The sequence below is a fragment of the Narcine bancroftii genome, chromosome 5, assembly GCF_036971445.1.
Source record: "Narcine bancroftii isolate sNarBan1 chromosome 5, sNarBan1.hap1, whole genome shotgun sequence".
NCBI lineage: Eukaryota > Metazoa > Chordata > Chondrichthyes > Torpediniformes > Narcinidae > Narcine > Narcine bancroftii.
The window spans coordinates 49,176,349-49,203,122 of NC_091473.1; the positions used below are offsets into that span (position 1 = coordinate 49,176,349).

General features: G+C 40.0%; 1 protein-coding gene across 5 annotated transcripts in view; it reads right to left on the bottom strand.

The window, feature by feature from the left end:
* LOC138763362 (MICOS complex subunit mic25-like) overlaps window positions 1-26,774 on the bottom strand; it is a 680,065-nt gene that overhangs the window by 151,917 nt on the left and 501,374 nt on the right. For 4 of the 5 annotated variants that reach the window (XM_069937360.1, XM_069937363.1, XM_069937361.1 and 1 more), the window contains exon 7: window positions 12,059-12,194. In XM_069937360.1, the coding sequence (XP_069793461.1) occupies window positions 12,059-12,194 (136 nt within the window). Of the gene's footprint in view, window positions 1-694; window positions 866-12,058; window positions 12,195-26,774 lie in introns of those variants that run through there. The other variant, XM_069937362.1, reaches the window with a different exon arrangement.

Here is a 26,774-nt window from a genome sequence, read left to right on the forward strand (position 1 = left end):
TGCCTGACCTGATGAGTTCCTCCAGCATTTTGTGTGTTGCTCTACTCGACTATGGTCATAAAAGGAAGGAATACTTTATGCAGTCTGATCCATGTATGACTCCTTATGGTTGATTCCAAACTGTTTCCTTAGTTCAGAGTCAATAAGAGATGAACAATAAACAACCAACAGTAGTCATGTGAGTGAATGAATGAATTAAAAATGACTTTTAAGTGGCTTAAATGATTGTTCTGTTCAAAGCTGCAAACAATTGCCAGCAAGAATTGACCTGGCATATTCATGTGTCTGCAAGTAGAAGGAACAAATCTTCAGGTTGAGGGACAACCTGATAGAGGTTTATAAAATTATGAGAGGCATTGATTGGATAGACATAATCTTTTCCCCAAGATAAAAGGATTCCACACTAGAGAACAAGTGTGAAGAGGAGGAGATGTGCGGGGCAAATATTTTACATAGAGTGGTGGGTGCCTGGAATGGACTGTCAGGAGTAGTGCTGGAAGCAGATACAGTAGTAGCACTTAAGAGGCTTATTGATAGACACATGTATATGAAAGGGATGGAGAGATATCAATCATGTGCAACCAGCAGAATTTTAGTTTGATCTGGACATCAAGTGCAAACATGTTCTGTTTAAATCTCAACAAAAATGGGAACACATCCTTTGGAGACAACATCAGTGTGTCCTTCTTGGGCATCTTTCATCTGCATCAGTGGATGTTTCTATCAGCCCTGGGATCTGTATGGAGATTCCTGAGTTCAGGACTTCATGCCAAATGAAAAGACAGCAATTCTCAGCTGGTATCAATGTCTGTGTACTTTGTAGTTATCCTAATCAGGTACAGGCGAAGACAAAGCTGAATCTGTACTGGAGAGGGAAGGGGTGCATGTGACAAAGTGTAAAAGTCAAGGACAGATACTTTTCAAACTTATTTCAAACATTTTTCATTCATGGAGGTGTTTTGCATTCAAAATATTCCCTTTGAACTCTTCTCCCTTTGTACATCAGCTGAGGCAATTTCACTAAGAGGGAGTTAAAGCAAATGTGTTAATTGTTGCTTCCTTTATGGGGAGGAACTCAAGGAACATGCCTGAAGCGTCATCAAGGGATAACAAACAAACTGGTTTAGTGCCGTACTAGATAATGGGGCTAAGGACTGTACAGCTACTAAATATGATATCCTATTCATCTAACAGGGAGTCCCTCTAGAGTTCCTTTACATAGTATTTGAAATTAAAAGTAGTCCAGTCTTCATCACCTGACAGCACGAGTAAATATAAAAACAGTGCTTTGGACATGTAGACAGGAACGAGCTTATGTGAACGATCACTGAGGTGCGAGCATTCTGGTGGAATTCCCTCTGGCCAAGACAGAAACAAGAGGGAATCCCATGCTTCCCCCACTGCTCAAATGGTCTGTTGTGAGGTTCACATGGGGAGGTAATTTCCACTAATTTTTGACACCTACTCAGACTCTCCTGTTAAAGAACTTTGTGTGTTTCATATCAAGACAGCATTTTGATGATGTTCTGAAGAGATCCTAATGTCTGGTGGAATCCTGGAGTCACACTAGACACTGGAGCATCAAACAATCTGCTGGAGGGACTCAATGGGTCGAGTAACATCAATGAAGAGTTCCGACCCAAAACATAGTTCCTCCAGCAGGTTATGGTTTTTGCCATGACTGAAATGTGCTTGCTCCAAGGAAATGGACAAAATTCACTTGAAAAGATAAAATTACTGCAAATGCTGGAAATCAGAGTTATTTAAAGATAATGCTGAAAATACTCAACAGGTCAGGCAGAATTTGTGGCGATTCAGTGAATAATTCAAGTTCTTGACTTTTTATGGTGAAATGTAAAATGTTAGCTCTGTTTCTCTCTCCCCCTACGCTGCCTGATCGGAGGTACTTCCTATATTTTTGCCTTTTTATTTCACCTGGGGGGACTGCTCGCTTTTGGAAAGGATGTGAAATGAAGATTGCAAGATAGAATTGGGAGGTTAAATCAAGTAGAACATTTTCTCTAAAAGGCAAGCTGGAGGTATGAGATACCTGTAGTGTGATTTCTGCAGGAGACAATAGTTTAAGAATGAGGCAAGCATCTAGAGAAATTAGAGATTTATATAGGGAACAGACATTAGGAAGGTTTATATGCAATATTTCACATCTAACAGGTTAACAGATCGTTCTTATTTTTGTTATTTTATATTTTTATTTGAGATACAGCACAGTAACAAGTCCTGGTGAACAAGCCCTCACCACCCAATTATACCCACATGACTCAGAATTAGAATCAGAATTTATTGTCAGGAACATGTCATGAAATTTGATGTTTTGCAGCAGCATCGCAGGTGCTAGAATTTACAGTTTAAAAGTAAATAAATTAGTGCAAGAAAAGAAGTGAGGCATTGTCTGTAGTTCACTGTCCATTCAGAAATTTGATGGCAGAGAGGAAGAACTGTTTTTGTATCACTTGGTGTAGTTTTCAGGTCACTACCTCCTCTCTGATGGTAGTAGTGTGATGGATAGGGCCTGGGTGATGAGGGTCCTTGAGAATAGAGGGTGCTTTCTTAAGATACCATCTCTTGTAGATGTGCTCAATGGAGTGAGTAATAATGTCCATGATGGCACTGGTCGAGTTCCCAAATCTCTGTAGTCTTTTCTTGTCCTGTGCATTGGCACCTCCATACCAGACAGTGATGCAATCAGTCAGAAAGCTCTCCATGGTACACCTGTAGAAATATGCAAGAGTTTTTGGTGACATACCAAATCTCAAACTCCTCATGAAGTATAGCCACTGATGAGCCTTTGTTGTGATTGCATAGGCACGCAAATCCCAGGACAGATTTTCAGAGGTGCTGATGCCCGGCAATTTGAAGTTCTTATCACTCGCTCCTGCTGTCCCATCAATGAGAAATGGTTCACATTCTCCTGCTTTACTTCTCCTGAAGTCATCAATCAGTTCCTTAGTTTTGCTAACGTTGAGTGCAAGATTGTTGTGGTGGCACTATTCAACGTGTGATCTGGGTGGGATGAATCCTTTAAAATGTTCTCTGATTTTCCGAGGCAGTGGGAAGTATTAGACAGGGTCAATGGAGGGGAGGTTAGTTTGTGTGATGGCTGAGTTGTGTTCACAACTTTGTTGGTTCTTGGGCACAGCAGCTCCCATACCTAGCTGTGAATAATTCAGAGAGGTACTTTCTATGTCCATCTATAAAAATTGGTTAGAGGTACCAGAGATATGACAAATTTTCTTCGGTTTCTGAGGAAGCGTGGCGCTAGTGCACTTTCTTGGCCATAGCGTCACCACTGTTGGCCAGGACACATTGTTTAATGAGGTTTTACAGGTACAAAAGACAAAGGAGGAAAAACCCAACACCCAACCCCAACCAACCAATTTTCCCTTGCATCCGCTGCAACTGTGTCTGCCTGTCCCGCATCGGACTTGTCAGCCACAAACGAGCCTGCAGCTGACGTGGACATTACCCCTCCATAAATCTTCGTCTGCGAAGCCAAGTCAAAGAAAAGAAAGAAAGAACAGGTATTAAAGACAATCCGCTGAAGGAACTCTTCAATTCCTTTTCTCCCACAGATACAGTCCAATCAATCCGCTGTTTGTTTTTCTCCTGATTCCATCATCTAAAATCTCTCAGAGTGAGGATGTTTGATGATTGCACAATGTTCAACACCTCTGCTCAAATGATAAAGCAGACCATATCTAAACACCGCAATACCGGGGCAATATCCAGATATGGGCTGATAGGTGCCAAGTAACACAAGGGTCAGGCCATAATGATATCCAACAAGAGAAAACCCTGATATTCAACATTACAATCTCTAAACACCCCACTATTAATATTCTGAGAGGTTACCACTGTCCAGAAACTGAACAGGAGTAGCCACATACACAATGTAGCTACAAGAGGAGGTTAGAGGCTGGGAATCCTGCGGACAGTAACTCATTTCCTAAGCTCCAAAACCTATCCATCAGCATGTGATTAAATATTCTCCATTTGCCTGCATAAGTGCAGCTTCAACAGCCCTCAAAACACCATACGGGACAAAACAGCATGCTTGTTAGGGACCCCATCCACAACCATTTACCTACTCCTCTACCGACACACAGTGGCAGCAGTTTGTACCATCTACAAGATGCACTATAGAAAATCATCAATTGCTTGAGCAGCACTGTCCGAACCTACCACCTCTGCTAGCAAGAAAGTCAAGAACATCAAAAGCATAGGGAAAACCGCCAAAAAGTTGCCGTCTAAGCCACACACCATCCTGACTTGGAAATATATTTCTGCAGCAAAACCCTGGAATTACATCCCCAATAGCAATGTGGGAATAATTCCATCTCAAGTACTGCAGTGCTTCAAGCAGGCAGCTCCCCACCATCTTCTCAAGGGCAATTAATTTATGGTATAACCTGCTGAGGCATGATCCTGGAATGAATGAAAAAAAAGGAAGATCTTGGTTGACTCACTTAATTGAATTTTGATGAGTAACAGAGACACTTCAGATCTCTGATTTATTGTCAGAGTTACATACATGACATTACGAACAACCCTGAGATTCTTTTTCCTGCAGGCGAGGCAAAATTGCCAATTATTTGTTGCAAAAAATTGTACATAATGCATACATGTAAACAAATAAAAACTGTGTACAGATAATGAATGTAAACAAACTGACTGCAATACAGAGAGAAATTTAAAAAAAAATCAATAAAGTGCACAAGTAAGAGCCCTTAAATGAGTCCCTGGTTGAGTTTGTTGTTGAGGAGTCCGATGGTGGAGGGGGAGCAGCTGTTCCTGAACCTGGTGGTGTAAGACTTGTGGCACCTTTACCTCTTTCCTGATGGCAGTAGCGAGAACAGAGTGTGTGCTGGGTGGTGTGGATCCTTGATGATTGTTGCTGCTCTATGATGGCAGTGTTCCCTGTAGATGTTTTCGATAGTGGGGAGGGTTTTATCTGTCATGTCCTGATCTGTATCCACTACCTTTTGGAGGGCTTTACACGCAAAAGTATTGGTGTCCCCATACCAGACCATGATGCAGCCAGTCAGCACACTTTCCACCACACATCTGTAGGAATTTGCCAGGATTTCTGGTGTCATACCAAACCTCTGCAAACTCGTGAGGAAGTCAAAGCACTGACTTGCTTTCTTCATGATGACATTAGTGTGTTGGGTCCAGGAAAGGTCCTCTGAGATAGTGTCTCCCAAGTACTTAAATTTGCTCACCCTCTTCACCTTTGATCCCCCAATGATCACTGGACTGTATATATCTGGCTTTCCCTTCATGAAGTCAACAATCAGTTCCTTAGTTTTGGTGACATTGAGTGCAAGGTTGTTGTTGGTGCACCATTCAGCCAAGTTTTCAATTTCCTTCCTGGTATCATCAACAAATTTGTAGATAGAGTTAATGTCATATAGAGCCACACAATTGTAGGTGTAAAGTGAGTAGAACCAAGGGCTAAGAACACAGTCCTGTGGTTCTGTTACTGATGGAGATTGTGGAGGAGATGTTGTTACCAATCTTCTCTGGTTGTGGTTTGGAGGTGAGGAAATCCATGATCCAATTACACAGTGGGGTTTTACCTCCCAGGTATTGTTTTTTTCTGATCAACTTTGAGGGGATGATGGTGTTAAATGTTGAATTGTAGCCAATAAAGAGCATCCTGATGAATGTTCCAGGGGTTTGTGTAGAGCCAGTGAGATGGCATCCATCGTAGACCTGTTCCTTCGATAGGAACATAGCCACGTCATCATTCAGACAGGAAATAATATGCTTCAAAACCAGCCTTACAGAACACATCATCACTGTTGATCTAAGTGCTACTAGTTGATAGTCATTAAGGCAAGTTTATATACTCTTCTTGGGCACTGGTATGATTGATGCCGGTTTGAAACAGATGGGTACCGCAGCTTGCTAGAGTGAGAATACATTGGTATATTTGTCAGCACAGATTTTTAATAGTCGTCCATTGGGGTCAGATGCTTTCCTTATATTCAGTCTCATGAAGGCAGCATACACATCATCCTCAGATAGTGACAGGATGGGATAATCAGGGGACGTGGGGGTGTGGAGGGGTGGTTCTTTGCTGTTACTGTCATCAATTCAGACGTAGAAGGCATTGAGTTCCTCTGGGAAAGCTTTGCCATCTGCTACTTCACCAGATTTAGTTTTGCAGCAAATTATAGCATTTAGGCCCTGCCACAGCTGTTGGGTGTCCCTTGTTTTTTTTTCCATTTTCATCCAGAATCTCCCCTTCACCTGTGAGATAGCTTTTTGCAGGTCATACCTGCATTTTCTATATTGATTTAGATCCCTGGACTGAAAAAAACTCTGTCATCTGGCTCTCAGCAGATTTCAGATATCATTGTTCACCTAGGGCTTTTGGTTGGGAAAAACCCTGAATAGTTGGTTGGGTGTGGCCACACTTGTCCACATCTGTTTTGCAGTAAATGTTATAATAGATATGGATTTTAAAAGTGTTGGACAAATAACCACATCAAAGGCTGATTAGCAAAATCAAATCCCTTGGAGAAGGATATCAGGTTCAAATATCAAATTTCACATTTACTGTCAGAGTACATACACGACATCACATACAGCCCTGGGATTCTTTTTCCTGCGGGCCAGTCAGAATTTCTCTTTATTGGTTTTGCAAAAAAAACTGCACTCAAGAAAAAATATGTATGCAAAAGAGAAAAATGTAAGCAAGAAGGTCATGCAAACAAACTGCGATGCAGAAAATAAATATTCAATAATAAATAATGTGCAAAGAAAGAGTCCTTACTGATTGAGTTTGTTCTTGAGGAGTCTGATGGCGGAGGGGTAGCAACTGTTGCTGAACCTGGTGGTACTAGTCTTGCGGCACCTTTACCCATTTCCTGATGACTGCAATGACGACAGAGTGAGACCTGAGTGGTGTAGATCTTTGATGACTTCTGCTGCTCTCAGACAGCATCATTCCACGTAGATTTCCTCCATAGTGTGGAGTGTTCTGCTTATGATGTAGTGGGATGTCGCCATTATCTTTTGAAGGGGTTGGTGATATTGCAGTACAGAATGAATTTTCAAAATTTGCCATAGATATCAAATTTGGAGATAAGGCAAAGAGAGAGGATGATACTGATCAATTGCAACTGGCCACAGATAGACTGGTAGAATAAGTGAGCCAGTTGCAAATGGAAATGAATACAGACAGAAGGGATGACAAGAGGCTATGCAGATTAAAGGAGCACTTCCAAAGTGTGTGCAGGACAGGGAATCCTGGAGATTCTTTTGGATCAATCTTTGAAGGTGGGAGGAGGATTTGAGAGAGCAACTAGCAAAGTACTGGGATTTTGGAGATAAATGTACAACAGCCAAGTGGTTAGGTCATAAATTGGCAACATTGATGAGTGGTATTGCAGAGAGGAGGTTGAAAGGTTCATAAAATGGCACAAGAACAACAACCTAAATCTCACCGTGGACAAGACAAAGGGAATGATTGTGGACTTCAGCAGGATTAAGGTCGGCCATTCTCCACTACACATCAACACATCCATTTGGAGAGAGTGCAGAGAACAAAGTTCCTTGGCTTGGATATAAAGGACGACCTATCGTGGACCCATAACACCTCCTCATTAGTCAGGAAGGTGCAGCAGTATCAACACTTCCTATGGAGAGCAAGGTTGACAACCTTTTACAGGAGCATAATTGAGAATATCTAACCTGGCGACATCATTGTCATCTGGTAGTTGCAAAACATCAGACCGGAAGTCAACATAGAAGTTCATAAGAGGAGGAAAGATTAAAACAAGAGGACACGAGTTAAGAATTAAGGGGCAGAGGTTTAGAGGTAACATGAGGGGGAACTTCTTTACTCAGAGAGTGGTAGCCGTGTGGAATGAGCTTCCGGGAGAAATAGTGGCGGCGGAGTCAATTGTATTATTTAAGAAAAGGTTGGACAGGTATATGGATGAGAAGAAGATGGAGGGTTATGGGCATTGTACAGGGAGGTGGGACTAGAGAGGGGTGTTTGGTTCGGTGCGGACTAGAAGGGCCTAATGGCCTGTTTCCGTGCTGTAATTGTTATGTTATGTTATTAAAACAGCCAAGAAGATCATTGGGGTCTCCCTTTCTTCTATAGACAATATTTACTGGGAGTTCTGCCTAAATAGGGCTCAAGGAATTATTGAGAATCCTTTCCATCCAGTACACAGTATCTTTAACCCGCTACCATAATGAAGGTGGTACTGGAGTTTCAAACTCAGGACTGACAGACTGGGTAATAGCTTCTTCCCACAGCCTGTGAGACTGATGAACAGTACCATGTAACTGTGCAAATCATCCCAAATGTTCAGATATATTTATTTTGATTATTCCTGTCATCTTTATGGACTGTGCATTGTGTGTTCATGTGCATGCTCCATGGTCTGGAGAGATGTGGTTTTGTCAGGTGGTATTTGAACAATCAAATTATAAAAAAAAGCCTTGAACTTGAAATAGAGAACTGTGTCCATTTTTAGTCAGCAAATATTTGGAAGGATGTGAAGGTTCTTGTGAGGGAAGTGGAGATATTCCAAGGTTGAGGGATGTTAGTTGCAAAGTTAAGTTGGAGAAATTGGCGTTGTTCTCCTTGGTGTGAAGGACATTGAGAGAGATTTGACAATGATTATTGGTTCATTAGCTGATGGTACAAGAACTAAGGTTCACTGTGTAAAGTTTTGGACAACATTTATAGAAAAGTGTGTGTAACAACTGTTTTTCCACAGCAAATGTCAACAATCTAGAAGTCATTCTCTCTCTATGCGGAAGTAGAGATTATCAAAGCTTTCGAAAGGACATCAGCTAACCACCCAAGGGAAATACACTTGCAAGGCAATGGGGATAGAACAGAAGAATGGGACCAAACAGATTGCTTTACAGAGAGATAGTGGGCCAAATGGCATCATTCCATGCAACAATCACTCTGTGACCCTTCTCCATGGGGTCTTGACCCATGCTTATCACTAATCACTAAAACGGTTGCTTCATCATTATTGCATTGCTGTATCAGTGCAGGACACTTTACACTGACCAAGCCAATGAAACTAGCTTTCTTGTTATTAAACTGCCAGTAATATGGGTTTGCAACTGCTGCTGCCTGTCAGTTTATACCTTCTCCCCATGATCTGTGTGGGTGTTCCCTGGGTGCTCCGGTTTCCTCCCACCCTCCAAAAATGTTAATTGGCGTGAGTGGGCAGTCCTGGTTTCAATGGCTGGAATCAGCTTCTACTGTGTTGTATTTAAATAAAATTAGTGTGCAAATGGGGTTATTATTTCGCCTCTATTCTGTTGCACGAGTTAAAGGGAGATCAGGTGAGTGGTGGGCTGTTAACAAAAGATGTGTCAGGAGTCAGGTTATCCAGGGAGAGCATGGGGAAGGGGGCCAGGGAATGAGAATCGTAATTCTTGCCAACAATAGATGAACTCTACATGAGCACACTAGATAACTGAAAACCTGATGAATGGTCCTTGACTTTAAAAGCTGAACCGTTTCTAATTTCACTGATGCTGCCTGACTCGCTGAGTATTTCCAACATTTTTTATTCTCATAGATGATTGTGGTTTGAAAATATTCAGTGGATAAGTAGGGGGGGGGGCGGGGGGGATAGATTCCACTGTGTGCAGCTCTGCACCGCCAGTGTGGTGAATCTATACCTAGCAATTGATTAAAGATAAAATTAACAATGTATCTCCAGAATCTGATCCATTGAAAAGGACTTCTGGTTAAATCATCTTATAGCTTGGCTCAGAAATCTGCACTGAGCTGTGGCTGTGAAGTCAAATGAATTGGGGAGCATCTGAAAAATTCCCATGGATCCTAACAAGAAACAAGCCCACAAACTGCAGACTGATGTCAAAAATGAACTCATACTTTTGCACTTAGCTCGTTTTTATCACTCTGCCTATATTAGTTTTTAGGCTCGACTCATCTCAGTTGTGTAATAAAATACTTAACTTTACTAATCTTTTTATGACACAAAATTTAATTCCCTTGAGTCTCAGTGATGGGAGAGTCACAAATGCATGTCTTAAGATCCTTCAGTTGGTTAAAAAAGGAACAGCCCCCGATACATTGGAATAATAGAGATTAACACCACAGCAAGAAAATCAGTTATGCTTAATTACTTCAGATATGGCATTATAATCACTAATTAAAAACAATGTCCCAAATTTGTGAATAACTGTAAAGATATCAGAACACATTGGAGGAAATCTGATATATCCTGGAGAATGCGCATGAATGATTGACACAGCAATCCAACATTTACTATCAATGATTTACCGTTTCCTGCTCCTCCACAATTAGAGATCAGTAAGCTAATATGAATGTTAGGTGTTTGTGAACAATTTTTGTTGTACAATAAAACCTCTGAAAGTATTATGCCTGGTGCATGAGGTTGTGCTTTTAATTGTGTGCGATTATACTGCTCTCAACATAAAAGGACAATTTTACATTTCATTCATTAGATAAATATTTCATACTGCTATGAATTTTAAAGTACACATAAACATACAAATGAGGGATCACAATTAAACCATTCAGCCCCTCAACGGTGTTCTGCTAGTCAATAAGATCATGGCTCCAAAACATAATCTGCGAGAGGAACTCACCGGACCGAGCAGCATCAGCGGTTGACGTTTTGGGCCAAAACCCTTCTTTAGTCTTGATGAAGGGCTCCTGTTCATTTTCTCCCACGGATGCTGCTCAACCTACTGAGTTCCACCAGCAGTTTGATTTTTTAACTCCATATTTCAGCACCTGCAGTCTCCCCTTGTGTCTCAAGATCACAGCTGATCTCAATGCAACGTGCATTCCAGGTTCCTGCCTACTGAAACAATAAACTAATTCTGCTTTAAAGATATTCTAAGTCTCTGCTTAATTTCTCTTAAAGTCTCTTTGACATTTGAAATTTAAAATAAGATGTCATATCTCTATCTAAAGTGAGCTGCCTCATTATTTTTAATGTCCTAATTGTAGCCACCTCTACAGTTTCGTCTGTTATGTATAATTGTTTAAATAGGCACAGCTATTGGCTTATTGTACCTGTGACCCCTCCCCACAGGCTCCTATATAAAGGTGACTGTTCCGTAGTCCCCTCCTCAGTGCAGGACAGTCGAACAGTGTGGGTGTGCTAGTGTTCTCAAGTGATTTTAAAAGCCTATTGGTTTCTCAACAACAGGCGTTCGAGTTGATGGTGCATCAATTCTATGCACTCACTACCCTCTGTGTGAGAAAGTTGTCCCTCAGGTCCCTTTGAAATCTTTCCCTCTCATTTTAAATCCATGCCCTCTAATTTTAAACTCTTCTATCTTGGGGTAAAGATGATGACTATTTATCTTATTATATTTATACTATTCATTTTATATACCACTGTTCATAAGAAATATAAGGAGTTGGCCATCTGGCTCGTCAACCCTGCTCTGTCATTCAGTAAGATGATGGACTCAGCTCTACCCACTTGTTCATTCCCCATAACCTTTGTTCCCCTAACGTTCACAAAGCTACCTAATGTGCCTTAAACATATTTCATAAGGTGACCTCTACTCCTTTATTGGGCAGAGAATTCCACAAATTCACTACTCTCCTGGAGAAGCAGTTCCTCCTCATCTCTGCCTTAAATATCCTTCCCCAAATCTTGAGGCTTTTTTCTCCAATATTAGTTCTTGGGTCTTCACCTGGTTCAGTAAGGTCACTCCCCAGCCTTTTTCCACACTTGGGGGAAAAAAAGTCCTTGCCTCTTCTTGTCTCTCCTAAATATTCCAGCCCTCCAGATCCTTGTGAATCTTTTCTTCACCAATTCCAGCAGAATAACATCTTCCTGTAGCAGGGCAACCTAAATCGCATACACTAGCACTATTTGTTTAGCTACAAGTAACAGACTGGCAGGCCCATATATCAGTTATCTGAAAAGATACTGAATACCTGCAAGTTTGACTAATTAGCAAGGCAGGCAAACAATACGGCTGAATTTTAATGTGAGAACATAGTTAACCATGAAAGAGATCATTTTCAAACTCATACCTTTTGTGTGTCTCTGACGCAACGTCGGTACTCCTTGGCAAAGTCTGAGCACTTCAGAGAGAGCCGAGGATTTTCCTGATAACACTGAAGGATCTGGGATTGCAGGCTCATGCAAAGAGGCTCACAGTTTCTTCTTCTGCCAACCAAGGATAAAATAAAACATTAATCTCTGCACATTATAAAATTAACGTATTTTCAATGCTTAATGGATAATGCTTTATTTAAAGATATTTGTTCTGGCTAGAGATGTTTTTATTTTATCCTCAGCCAATCCAGGGCCCCAACCTGCTGTGCCATAAAATGGTGAAATGTGGACTCATGATTCTGATTCAGAAGACAGTAGATTCTGGGCATGAAGATTATTCTTAGATCCAACAAAGTGAGGAATGGCTTCAGTGAACAGTGAGAAAGAGGGCAAAGTGCCTTAAAGCAACTCCTTACAATTTCCTGTGGAACATAGAAAAACACAAGCTGAGAGAGTTGCTTGTCCACATGTTCCCAATTGAGGCAAGCCACATATAGCATCCTTGCATAGTAGTAAAGAGGAATTTGAAATAACCTGAAGAAAAACAGCTTCTCTTATATTTAAGGTAGTGTAGTCACTTCAGGATGAACCATTCCAAGAAGAATGGGGAACGAACTTCAGCTGAAGTGGTGAATGTGAGCTAAATTTGATACTTGAGAAAAATCCTGTCAGGTACATGGATGGGAGGGGTGTGGAGGCATATGGTCCGAATGCAGGTCATCAGAACGAGGTAAAATAATAGTTTGCACAGATTAGATGGTCTGAAAGGCCTGTTTCTGTGGTGTAGTGTTCTATGGTTTGTTCTGCGCCACCTGTTTGTGCAATTAAATGTACAATTCTATGGTTCTAAGACTATATACAAATATGAATACAAGAAACATAAATATAATGTACAGATGTACCAAATTTTCTACTTGCTGCAGCCACACATAAGATACACCAAACTCAATGGTATAAATTATGTTGCAATGTACCATGAGACAGAAAAGACAGCAGATAAATAAATATTCACAGTGGCATTTAGTTTAGAGTGATGTTTCAATCTTGCAGACAGATCTTTTGGTGGTCCCAGAGTTGTTCATGGTTAGGGTGCTAGGGGAGGTTCAAGAGTCTGGTAGCTGTTGGGGAAAAACTATTCTTGAACCTAGAGTTGCTGGTCCTTGGGTTTCAGGCATCTTCAACACCTCACTGCAGCAGTCCATCATCCCCTTAGGTTTCAAAACAGCCACCATCATTCCAGTACCAAAGAGGATTTCAATAACAAGCCTCAATGACTACTGCCCTGTGGCACTGACCTCCACCATTATGAAATGCTTTGAGTGTTTGGTGATGGAACACATCAAAGCACACCTCCCAGAGATGTTGGATCCATTTTAATTTGCCTATATAAAAAAACCCATCGCATTGACGATGCTATAGCTTTGTCTCTTCTCTACATCCTGGCCCACCGAAGAACGACGCCTCATACGCCAGGCTGCTGTTCATCAACTTCAGCTTGGCGTTGAATACGATCATTCCCCAGAGGCTGGTGGAGCATTTGTCCTCACTGGGACTTACTGGACTTTCAAAGTTAAATACCAGTTTGTTCGGGTCAGTAGAAGAATGTCAAACACCGTCATGTTGAACACTGGCACACTTCAGGACTGTGTGCTACTGGCTGACCCATGACTCCATCGCCAGATCCAGCTCCAACAGTGTCAACAGGTTTGCATATGATACAATAGTAGTCGGCCTCATCAGCAACAATGCTGAGTTGTACTTCAGAGAAGAGGTGGAAAATCCCAAGCTATAGTGTGAGATTAACAACCTGAGTTTCAACATGGACAAGATTAAGGAGATGATCGTGGATATCAGGAGGACCAGGAATGACTGCCCTCCACTACACATCAACAAATCTACGGTGGAGAGAGTAGAGAGCACCAAGTTCCTCAGAGTCCACTGAACTAGTGACCCATCATAGACACACATCCCTTCACTTATCAGGAAGATGCAACAGTGACTGCACTTCCTGAGAAGATTGAAGCAGGAAAGGCTACCAGGCACCATTATGTCAACCTTCTATAGGAGCTATATCAAGAGCATTCTGTCTGGCTGTGTCACAGTATGCAGAGAAATGGATCAGAGGTCAATCCACAGGACCATAAGAGTGTCAGAGAGGATCAATGTGATCTACCGGGATCAAATCATTGAGGACCCCTACAACCCATCACTCAGTATCTTTCAGCTCCTCCCATAAGAGATGCAGGAGTATTAGAGACAGCACCACAAGGCTGAGAAATCAGCTTCTTGCCGCAGGCAATGAGAATGGTGAATGACCAAAGGAACTGCTCACACTAACCATCTAAGTCATATCTACAAAATAAAATTTTATTTATATATATGAATACTTGTCTGACATATGCCTTGTTTGTCTGCATGTGTTTTATATCTGATTGTGTAGCTACATGTTTTGCACGGAGGACCGGAGAATGATCTTCTGTCAGGAGGTAGCAGTGAGAAGAGGATGTGACCAGAGTGATGGGGCTACTTTATGATATTGGATGCTTTCTTGAGGTAGTACCTCATGTAGATGTCTTCAACAGATGGGAGATTGGTGTCTGTGATGACATAATCACAGCACAAAAGCCAGACAAATGAAGTGGACTGGATGTTTTTCATGTCAATCAAGCTTTATGACCACATTGCTATTACTGAGATGATTTTTTTTTTTTATAAATCGGCCTCACTCATATGCAACATTCCTCCATTCACTAATTTTCTGGGGAATTTCTCTCCTTTATTGGAGCAGTTATGGATAAGGTTTTAGGGCACATGACTAAAAGCTTGATCTGAGCAGTGGGGTTTTTAAAGACAGTTCACGAAGATGGAGAAAAGGGAAGCAGAATGGTGAAGAACTGTGAGCAGTCATTCTTGGGCCAAAGACATTTTCGTTGAAGGCATCCAGATCTATCACAGAGCCATTACATTTACCGACAATCACGAGGCCATAATTGGATCAACAGACAAGGATAAAGATATAGAATGGATTTTTAAAATTCAATAAGATCATGACCAAACCTCTACCTCAACTCCATTTGCTACTCAATCCACACTGTTTGATTCCCTGTGTTTTAATAGCTGTTGTGCTTGTTTAGAGTGCATTTAGCTGAAGTACAGCAAAGTTTGGCTGTACATGAAGTATGACAGAAGTACCTGAAAGGGGGTGGTATTCCAGGTTGTAAATCAAGTAGTTCACAGTTCAAGAAACCCAGCAGAGACAAAAGCAGCACAGGTATTCCATTACACAGAAATGCTGGAGCAATTCAGCAGGTCATGCAGCATCCATGGAAACCAGCAGGCTGTTGACTATTCCAATATTTTGACCAAATAGCTCAGCATCACTTTGCTCCTCTCCAGCTTCTTCCCCCCTTTCCACTTTATTCTCAATCTGAAACATTGATTGACCATTCTTACCCATGGAGGCTGCCTGACCTGCTGGATTGTTTGCATAGGTATACCTAAGAGAAGAATAATTCCAGTGAAATTAGAATATTTGTGAGGTCTATCTCTTTCAATTTTTTGGTGGTTATTTACAATCAAATGCCATCCAAATCTTGGATCAAAATCGCCCTATGAGTTGCCAGTTTTTGCCTCTCACTATTTATTGGTTCCATTACATCAGAGTTCAGAAACTTAAGACCATTTACAAAAGTTTGAAATGAGTTGTTGAAATTAGTAAGCGACAGAAACTAATTCCAGACACAATTTTAACAATTCACAGAAAAGGAACCTCTAAATTGAAGAGCAAAAGGTACAGATGTAGGACAAAGAACTAGAAAGAGGTCAGTCAAAATGGACCCTTCTGTGTGGTAAATGTTCAAAATATGACTGCCAACACAGGTCCCAAAATTGCACATAATGAAGTCTGAGGAAGGAGACCGAACCTGTATTCCCCTGATTTAATTTTTATAGATATCCTAATATATGGTATTTTTAATTGTACATCTCAACCTGAGAATAAAAATTGAGGGCCCATTGTAAATTAAAATCAGCCCAGGGAGCGTCAAAGTATATCATCCAGTTTTTTTCCATACTCTGTGCACTTTGGACCAGAAAAGCACTGTTTTGTCTGGTTGTACAGGGGTATATGTACAATCAGATGATAAGCAGCATGAATTTGAATACTCTTCATGTGCCACTTCATTGATCTAATCTGGAGGATTATTTGGTAGTATTCTCACCTGAATCAGAACATGAGGTGCGGGGGGTAGGGGGAGGGTCAAGCTCAGGGAAAAGTCAGCCTTTGCAATGCTGAGGACTTGCCTCACAGTTTGAACTGTCACCTTTGCTTGAAAGATTGGTTGCAATGAGAGTAATTCTGAGGATATTGGATCTCAGCATAACAATGGAGAAATATGACAGCAATTTCTTTTTTTAATATGTTTTTTATTTTTCACACTGTGAACCATATCAACCAAAATATATACAAATTTTTCTCATTAAATATACACAGTACCATTTTCTCCCTCTTTTCCTCCCTACCCTCCCTCCCCCCTTCCCACCCCCCTCCAAAACCAATAAATATTCAACATATACAATAAAACCATTAAACAATGAAATCACACAATGAAAAATAAACAAGAAAAATGTGTCATCTACTTTTACACACTGGATCAAGTCGTTTTGTCTTATCATTTTAGGGGATGGAGGTCCGAGGCAAGCCCTCTCTGTTATGTTCCATGTATGGTTTCCAAATTTGTTCAAATAATGTGACTTTACTTTTTAAATTATATGTTATTTTTTTCCAATGGAATACATTTATTCATTTCCATGTACCATTGGTGTATTCTCAGGCTCACTTCCATTTTCCAAGTTGACGACATACATTTTTTTGCTACTGCTTAGGCTATCATAATAAATATTTTTTTGCACTTTTTCCAATTTGAGACCCAATTCCTTACTACTTGGAAGAAAGATCTCTGGATTTTTTGGTATGTTATTTTTTGTGATTTTATTTAATATCTGATTTAGATCTTCCCAAAACATTTTCACTTTCTTACATGCCCAACTTGCATGTACTGTTGTTCCCATTTCCTTCTTACAGCGAAAACATCTATCTGATAATGTTGGATCCCATTCTTTTAACTTTTGAGGTGTGATATATAACCTGTGAAAGCAATTATACTGTATCATGATAACCTTATGTTTATTATATTCTTCATAGTTCCAGAACATAACTTTTCCCATACTTCATTTTTTATCCTTATGTTTAAATACTTTTCCCACTTTTATTTAGGTTTATAGCTTATTTCATCATTTTCCTTATCTTGCAGCATCTTTTATCATTGTGTCTGTAATCACATTCAAAACTGCCTCCATCTGGTAATCTCAGTCTTTTTCCCAATTTATCCTTTAAATAAGCTTTCAATTAATGATATGCAAACATTGTACCATGAGTTATTCCATATTTGTACTTCAACTGTTCAAATGTTAATAAATTATTTCCCAAAAAACAATTTTCTATTCTTTTGATTCCTTTTCTCTCTCATTCTCTAAAGGAAAGGTTATCTATTGTAAAAAGGGATTAATGAGTTTTGTGTCAATAACAATTTTGGTATTTAGTAATTCCTTTTTTTTCCTTTCTAAGTGGATCTTCTTCCATATATTGAGTAAATGATGCAATACTGGTGAGCTTTTATATTGCACCAGCTTTTCATCCCACTTATAAAGTATATGTTCCAGTACCTTCTCCCCTATTTTATCCAGCTCTATCTTAGTCCAATCTGGTTTTTCCCTTGTCTGGTAAAAATCTGATAAATACCTTAATTGTGCTGCTCTATAATATTTTTTAAAGTTTGGTAACTGCAAACCACCTTGGTTATACCTCTCTGTTAATTTATCTAACGCTACCCTCGGTGTCCCCCCTTTCCACAAGAATTTCCTTATTATTCTCTTTAGTTCATTAAAGAATTTCTGTTAAGGGAATTGGCAACGATTGAATTGTATCCTTGGGAAGACATTCATTTTAATGCAATTTATTCTCCCTATCAACGTTAGCGGTAATTCTTTCCAATGTTCTAAGTCTTCCTGCAATTTCGTTATTAGTGGCTGATAATTTAGTTTGTACAAGTGGCTTAAGTTATTATCAAACCTGATCTCTAGGTATCGGATTGCTTGTGCTTGCCATTTAAATGATGATTCTTTTTTAAATTCTGTATAGTCTGCTTTACTCATTGGCATCACTTCGCTTTTATTTGCGTTGATCTTTCTCCATATTCTTTCAATTTCTTATGTCATTCTTTTACTGATATTTCTGGTTCTGTTAAGTATACTATGATGTCATCTGCAAATAAGCTGATTTTATACTCCTTTTCCTTTATTTTTATCCATTTTATTTTATTTTCTGTTCTTATCAGTTCTGCCAATAGTTCTATTGCTAAAGTGAACAATGAGGGGGATAATGGACATCCCTGTAAAGTTGACCTACTTAATTTAAATTGGTTTGATACATATCCATTTACTGTTACCTTCACCAACGGTCCATTATATAATGCTTTAATCCAATTAATATATTTTTCTGGTAGATTGAACCTCTGTAATACTTTAAATAAATAGTTCCATTCTACTCTGTCACAGGCTTTTTCTGCATCTAAAGCAAAAGCCACTGTTGGCTTCTTATTTCCTTGAACTGCATGAATTAGATTAATAAATTTACAGACATTATCCGCTGTTAGTCTTTTGTTAATAAATCCAGTTTGATGTTGTTTTACTATTTTTGGTACACAATCGGCCAATCTGTATGCTAATAATTTCGCTATTATCTTATAATCTGAATTAAGTAGAGATATTGGTCTATATGATGCTGGTGTTAGTGGATCCTTCCCAGTCTTTGATATTACTGTAATTATTGCTGTCTTACATGAATCTGGCAAGTTTTGTGTTCCTTCTATCTGGTTCATTACTTCCAAGAGAGGAGGAATTAATAACTCTAAATGTTTTATAGAATTCTATTGGGAATCCATTCTCTCCTGGTGTTTTATTGTTCTGCAGCTTTTTTAATATATCCTGTACTTCCTCTATTTCAAATGGTTTCATCAGTTTTTTTTTTGTTCCTCTTCTTGCAATTTCGGCAGTTCAATTTTAACTAAAAATTCTTCTATTTTATCATCTTTCCCCTCGTTCTCAGTTTGATACAATTTTTCATAAAATTCCTTAAAGTTCTCATTAATCTCTGTTGGATTATATGTAATTTGTTTGTCCTTTTTCCTTAATGTCAATACAGTTCTTTCAGTTTGTTCCGTTTTAAGTTGCCAGGCTAATATTTTATATGTTTTTCTCCCAGTTCATAATACTTTTCCTTTGTTTTCATTATATTCTTCTTCACCTTGTACGTTTGTAATGTTTCGTATTTTATTTTTTTGTCAGCCAATTCTCTCCTTTTCGTTATATCATCCCTTTTTACTAATTCCTTTTCTGTACTTACTATCTCCCTTTCCAACTGCTCTATTTTCCTTATTATAGTCCTTTTTCATCTTAGTTACATAACTTATTATCTGCCCCATATTATAAATTTGTCTTTCACTGATTCCGTGTTTATTTCAAAATATGTTTTAATTTGGCGTTCAATAAACTCTCTAAATTCCTGCCTTTTAAGTAGCATGGAGTTTAACCTCCATCTACATGTTCTTGGTGGGATGTCCTCCAGTTCTATTGCTAATAATAGGGGTGAATGATCAGATAGTAATCTAGCTTTATATTCAGTTTTCCTAACTCTCCCTTGAATATGGGCTGACAACAAAAATATATCAATCCTTGAGTATGTTTTATGCCTACTTGAATAATATGAGTATTCCTTCTCTCTTGGGTGCTGTCTCCTCCATATATCCGTAAGTTTCATTTCCTGCATTGAAATAACCATAAATTTGGCCACTTTATTCTTTTTGCTCATCTTTTGTCCAGTTTTATCCAATATTGGATCCAAATTAAGGTTAAAATCCCCTCCTATCAATATATTTCCTTGTGTATCTACAATCTCCAAAAAAAAATCCTGCGTAATCTTTTGATCCTCCTCATTAGATCCACATATATATTGAGCAAATTCTAAACTTCTGAATATATCTGACACTTTATCATTATATACCTCCCTGCTGAATCTATTATTTCCTCCTCTATTTTGATTGATATGTTTTTATTAATTAATTTTGCTACACCACTAGCTTTTGAATTATATGCTGCTGCTACGTGTCCTACCTAGTCTCTCTTTAATTTGTTATGCTCCACTTCAGTTAGATGCATTTCCTTCACAAATGCTATATCTATTTTTTCTTTTTTCAGTAAATTTAATAGCCTCTTCCTTTTAATTTGGTTATGTATTCCATTAATGTTTATAGTCATATAGTTCAACATAGCCATCTCATGTCCTGTTTACACCTCATTTCCGCTTCGTCACCACCACCATCCCCCTTTTCCTCATTTTCATCTCTCAGTTTTCCATTTTTAAACTTGATGTATGACAACACATTTAAAACATAAAATACTCGAGCAACTTCCACATCCAATATTACCTTAACCCCCAATACCCCACCCCCTCTCTGAGTTGCCCCTTATCCCTTGCCGGGCAACCACAACTCCCCTTTCCATTTGGATTGCAATCCTGTTCTCAAACATCAACTGATTTCACAGTGACAGTTATTCTCTCTCCCCCAAGACTTTTTAAAACACATATAACAAAGTTCTCCCTTTTTTCCCCTTACTTCCTTCCTCCCCTTCTCTTTCCCTTCTTTAATTCTTTACATACATTGTTTTTACATCTTTATATATACTTTATTGCTGTTCCTCATTCTCATTACATCTCTTCATCTCTCCTGTCCTGCAAGCATTCTGCAAATTCCTGTGCTTCCTCTGGATCCGAGAACAGACTGTTTTGCTCCACGGGGATAAATATTTTAAGCACAGCTGGATGTCTTAACATGAATTTATAACTTTTTTTTTCCACAGGATCGATTTTGCTGTGTTAAACTCCTTCCTCTTCTTTAAGAGTTCAAAATTTATGGCTGGGTAAAAAAAATATTTTTTGACCCTTGTATTCCAATGGTTTATTATCTTCTCTAATTTTATTCCTTGCCCACTCCAGTATATTTTCTCTTGTCGTATATCTCAAAAATTTTACTAAAATGGATCTTGGTTTTTGATGTATCTGTGGTTTCGGAGCTTGTGTTCTGTGTACCCTTTATATTTCCATTTCTTCCTGCATTTCTGTCATTCCCAGGACCTTCGGGATCCATTCTTTTATAAATTCCTTCATATCTATCCCTTCATCTTCCTTTAGGCCCACTATTTTTATGTTGTTTCGCCTACTATAATTTTCCATCATATCAATTTTCTGAGCTAACAACTCTTGTGCCTCTAATTTTTTTATAAATCACTTTCTTCTAATTTTCCTCTTAAGTCATTTACTTCCATTTCTACAGCCGCTTCACATTCTTCCACATTTTCTACTCTTTTCCCTATTTCTGTCATGACTAGTTCTAATCTTCGCATTTTATCCTCTGTTCTTTTCATTTTTCTTTTAATTGCACTAAATTCTAATGACAACCATTCTTTTAATGCTCTCATTTGTTCTTCAAAAAAAATCTTTATCTATATTCTGTCCATCCGTTTTACCTTCTATTTCTCTGAAGATCTTGGTCTTCTTCCTCTTCTTCTGTGTCTGTACCTGTGTTTGTGTCTTCTTCCTTTCTTCTTTATATCGCTATCTGTGTCTGTTCTGATATTTTCTGATGAGTTGCTTGTCTCACTTTGTCGAGCCTCTTCTTGCTTGGCTTCTTGCTGTTGGTCCTCTCCTTCTGAGCTGCTCATCTGTTGGGCCTCCTGCTGCTGCTCCTCTTGCCGTTCACCCCATCGACTTTCTTTCTCACCTGGTACTTCACTCCCCCTCCTGCCGCTTTCCTCATCTTCCAGCTGAGAGCCCTGGTGTCGGGCGTCCCTCAGCTGGTCGTGCCATGATTGCCTTTGGCTGAGGCCCTCTCCCGTCAATGTTTTCCTTTACTTTAGATTGTGCAGTTGCGCACTTTTGTTTGTCCACCAGTCGGGGGTTCACGACTCCACAGGGCCGACACCAACCTCTGAGATCGGGGGCTCTTCGCCACCATGGCTCCCTGTTCCTTCGTGCAGGTTAGGCCTTCTCCTTTCTTTTCCAGTGTCTTTTCTTTTTCTCCCCGTTGTTTTTACTTTTCCTTCTTAGGTGCCATCTTCTTTGCAACTTTATCTTTTATTTCTTATATTTTATATTTGTTGAACTTTGTCTTTTCTTGACTTTTTTTCTTCTTTTCTGGAGAGGGCTGGTTTTATCCTACCAGCCACTACTCTCCATCACGTGATTCCTCACATGACAGCAATTTCCATGGCAGGCACATACACACTTAAACACAGAAGCTGGTTTACTTGCTGATCAACATGGTAGGCTCCTGCAGTTTTCCCTGCTTCATTTATCAGAAATTAGTGAATCAATGAGGTCTTTAAGAAATTATTAACTATTCTGAATGTAGAAAACTAAAAGTAATGAGTGCTGTTGAATGTTATGAAGCTCCATTTCAACTAGGAGTCAACCCGCAATTTCGACAATCCCACCTCACTGTCATGAAAAACCTCGACCTGGCATGGTTTTGGCTCCAATTCCCTTGGATCATCAATTCAAAATTTCACTGTTTTTAAAATACATTTCCTTAAGTTTATTATGCTTCAGTTTCTACCCTAATCTCATGTTCCAGTTTTTATTTTGCTGCACAAAATGTTCAACAAAGGCCCTTTACTTCTTGATTTTATGTGGTGGCTGAGAATTCTTTAATGCGACTTTGCTGTTCAGCTTGTTTGATGATATCACTGTTCCAGGACGTGAAAGACAACATCCAGCTGACAGCTGGTGTTCGGAAGTAAGAAAACTATTTCCTTTGAGATCTCCAGGTCTCAGACCCATTAAGACTGTCTATTCAAATGGATGCTCACGCACTATCTAAAAGACCAAGCGTTGACATTTTGTGATTGCACATCTCCCCAACTCAGGTTCCATCTGCTGAAGCAGCAAAAACTCTGAATTCACCTGGTCCTCATCTTAGTTGCAAGCAGGATTTTGTCACACATTACGAGAAATTCCAATAGCTGCAATTTCCCCAGAAAAGGATGTTCATCAGATGCAACATTTACCTTTTATAACTACATTGGCAATTTGTTCCTGAACTACTTCAATCATTGCGCAGGTCTGTTGCTTCCCAGACCCATCACCCACTTCTGCTCAGCACCGCTAGTTGACTCTACAAGCCCTGTCATACATCTCTGCCCAGCACTGTCCCTTTCCTCCACTGCATTCTTATCTTATGAAGAAGTCCTTTATACTGCATCTCAATGAATGCCTTCAGGAAATCCAGCTTATCCAAGTTTACAGCATCCATCCGTTCTCCTCCAATCATTGTGTTAAAGGGAAATGGTGGAATAAAACATGGAACAAGGCAGTACAAGAACAGGCCTATAATTCACCATGCCTATAATTCACTATGCCTACACCCATCATGATCTCAGTCTAAACTGAGACCATCTGCCTAAACATGGCCTGCACACCTCTTCAGAGTTAAACAGGAAAGTCTGCAGATGCTGTGGCATAGTATAATGCACACAAGTGCTGGAGAAACTGAGCAGGTTCATGGACCTCACCAAAGCCTTCGACACCGTGAGCAGGAAAGGGCTTTGGCAAATACTAGAGCGCCTCAGATGCCCCCCAAAGTTCCTCAACATGGTTATCCAACTGCACGAAAACCAACAAGGTCGGGTCAGATACAGCAATAAGCTCTCTGAACCCTTCTCCATTAACAATGACGTGAAGCAAGGCTGTGTTCTCGCACCAACCCTCTTTTCAATCTTCTTCAGCATGATGCTGAAAGACCTAGACAATGAAGATGCTGTTTACATCCGGTACCGCACGGATGGCAGTCTCTTCAATCTGAGGCGCCTGAAAGCTCACACCAAGACACAAGAGCAACTTGTCCGTGAACTACTCTTTGCAGACGATGCCGCTTTAGTTGCCCATTCAGAGCCAGCTCTTCAGCGCTTGACGTCCTGTTTTGCGGAAACTGCCAAAATGTTTGGCCTGGAAGTCAGCCTGAAGAAAACTGAGTTCCTCCATCAGCCATCTCCCCACCATGACTACCAGCTCCCCCACATCTCCATCGGGCACACAAAACTCAAAACAGTCAACCAGTTTACCTATCTCGGCTGCACCATTTCATCAGATGCAAGGATCGACAACGAGATAGACAACAGACTCGCCAAGGCAAATAGTACCTTTGGAAGACTACACAAAAGAGTCTGGAAAAACAACCAACTGAAAAACCTCACAAAGATTAGCGTATACAGAGCCGTTGTCATACCCACACTCCTGTTCGGCTCCGAATCATGGGTCCTCTACCGGCATCACCTACGGCTCCTAGAACGCTTCCACCAGCGTTGTCTCCGCTCCATCCTCAACATTCATTGGAGCGATTTCATCCCTAACATCGAAGTACTCGAGATGGCAGAGGTCGACAGCATCGAGTCCACGCTGCTGAAGATCCAGCTGCGCTGGGTAGGTCACGTCTCCAGAATGGAGGACCATCGCCTTCCCAAGATCGTGTTATATGGCAAGCTCTCCACTGGCCACCGTGACAGAGGTGCACCAAAGAAGAGGTACAAGGACTGCCTAAAGAAATCTCTTGGTGCCTGCCACATTGACCACCGCCAGTGGGCTGATATCGCCTCAAACCGTGCATCTTGGCGCCTCACAGTTTGGCGGGCAGCAACCTCCTTTGAAGAAGACCACAGAGCTCACCTCACTGACAAAAGACAAAGTAGGAAAAACCCAACATCCAACCCCAACCAACCAATTTTCCCTTGCAACCGCTGCAACCGTGTCTGCCTGTCCCGCATTGGACTTGTCAGCCACAAACGAGCCTGCAGCTGACGTGGACATTTACCCCTCCATAAATCTTCGTCCGCGAAGCCAAGCCAAAGAAAGAAAAGGGCCTTTTGTCAAGCATATAACTTGAGGGGTGCAAGCCCAAAACATCAGTTACCCTTTTTTTTTCTATGGATGCTGCGTGTTTTGCTAAATTTCTCCTACACGTTTGTGTATTTGTATTCCTCCATTCCTTGACTATTCATATTTCTGTCTTAAAGTCTCTTTGATTTGCTATTCTGTCTGCTTCCACCACCTCCCTGGTAGCCTGTTTCAGGCATCTACCACTCCCTGTGTAAAAATACTTGCCTGGCAAATCGCCTTTTAACTTTCCATCTCTCACACAAGATAGGACGGCACTGTTAACGTAGCAGTTAGCACAACATTTACAGCCCCAATGACCAGGATTAGAATCCCACACTGTAAGGAGTTTGTACATTCTCCCTGTGTCTGTATGGGTTTTCCCAGGGGGCTCCAGCTTCACCCCACGTTTGAAATATATCAGGGGTGGAGGTTAATTGGGTATAAATTGGGCAGCAATGACTCGTGGGCCAAAATGGCTTGTAACTGAGCTGTATGCCTAAATTAAAAAATCATAAGAAATGGAAGTAGAAGTATCCCATCGACCCTGAAACTGCCATTCAATAAGATCATGCCTGATATGGCCGTGGATTCAGCTTCACTTACTCACCCATTCCCCATACCTCATAAATCCTCAAAAATCTCTTAACTGTATGTTAAATACATTAAGTACAGCTGCTTCTACTGTTTTATTGGTCATTTTTTAGGACTGTGGGAGAAGCATTTCCTCATTATGTCTTTTTTAAATTTACTCCCTTGAATCCTGAGGGTTAGTACCCTACTATTTGATGTTTCCACCATGAGGAAAAAAGGGGGTGACTATCTAACCTACCTATGATGAATTTTTTTAAACTTCTACCAGGTCACCCTCCAATACTTAAGAGCAAATAATTCAAGTTTGGTCAATCTCTCCTTATAGCTAATATTTTCTCACATCCAGTTCTTCTGCACCTTCTCCAAAGACTCCACATCCTTCTTGTAACGGGATCAAAAATGCACAAAAAACTCCACGTAGCTTAACCCAACCATCAAATTACCTACTGCAACATATTAGATAATAAATATAATTCAGATTGATCTTTTTCACATTCTTGGTCCATTTTTGTAGAGAGTACAGACAATGTGAAGGTTCACAAGTAATAACTAGGTTGCCACAGCTTCTAATGTTGAAACTCCACACACAGCATAAAAGAGCAAAACAGATGTGTCTTTTGCAATTTTTTAAGTTACCTTCCCCTGCATCAGTGCTGGAACAAATGATTAAATAGGCTGTTCTACTAAGATTGCAAACACTATTTCTGGCTATACTAACAAAAATCCTGACCTAAGCATAAAATATCTTGGCAGGCTCATTATCTGTTAATCAGGATTCAATTGTCAGGCTTATTTTTGGTGGATTTGACAATCAGAACCAGATTTTCTCCTTCAGTAGAATTGATCATGCTTGTATTTGGAAACCTATACAAGTTGCACCTGGGCACAATTCTTTGCAGCAATTAAAATTCACAGTGCAATATAAATTAGCATATGGAAAGGAAACTTCAGAAAGATGTTTCAAAAGGTGCATGCATTTATCATCAAAATATCATAAAAGCTGCTTGTTAATGAATTGTTTCATTAATGATTACTGTACTGTAGGCAAATGCTGT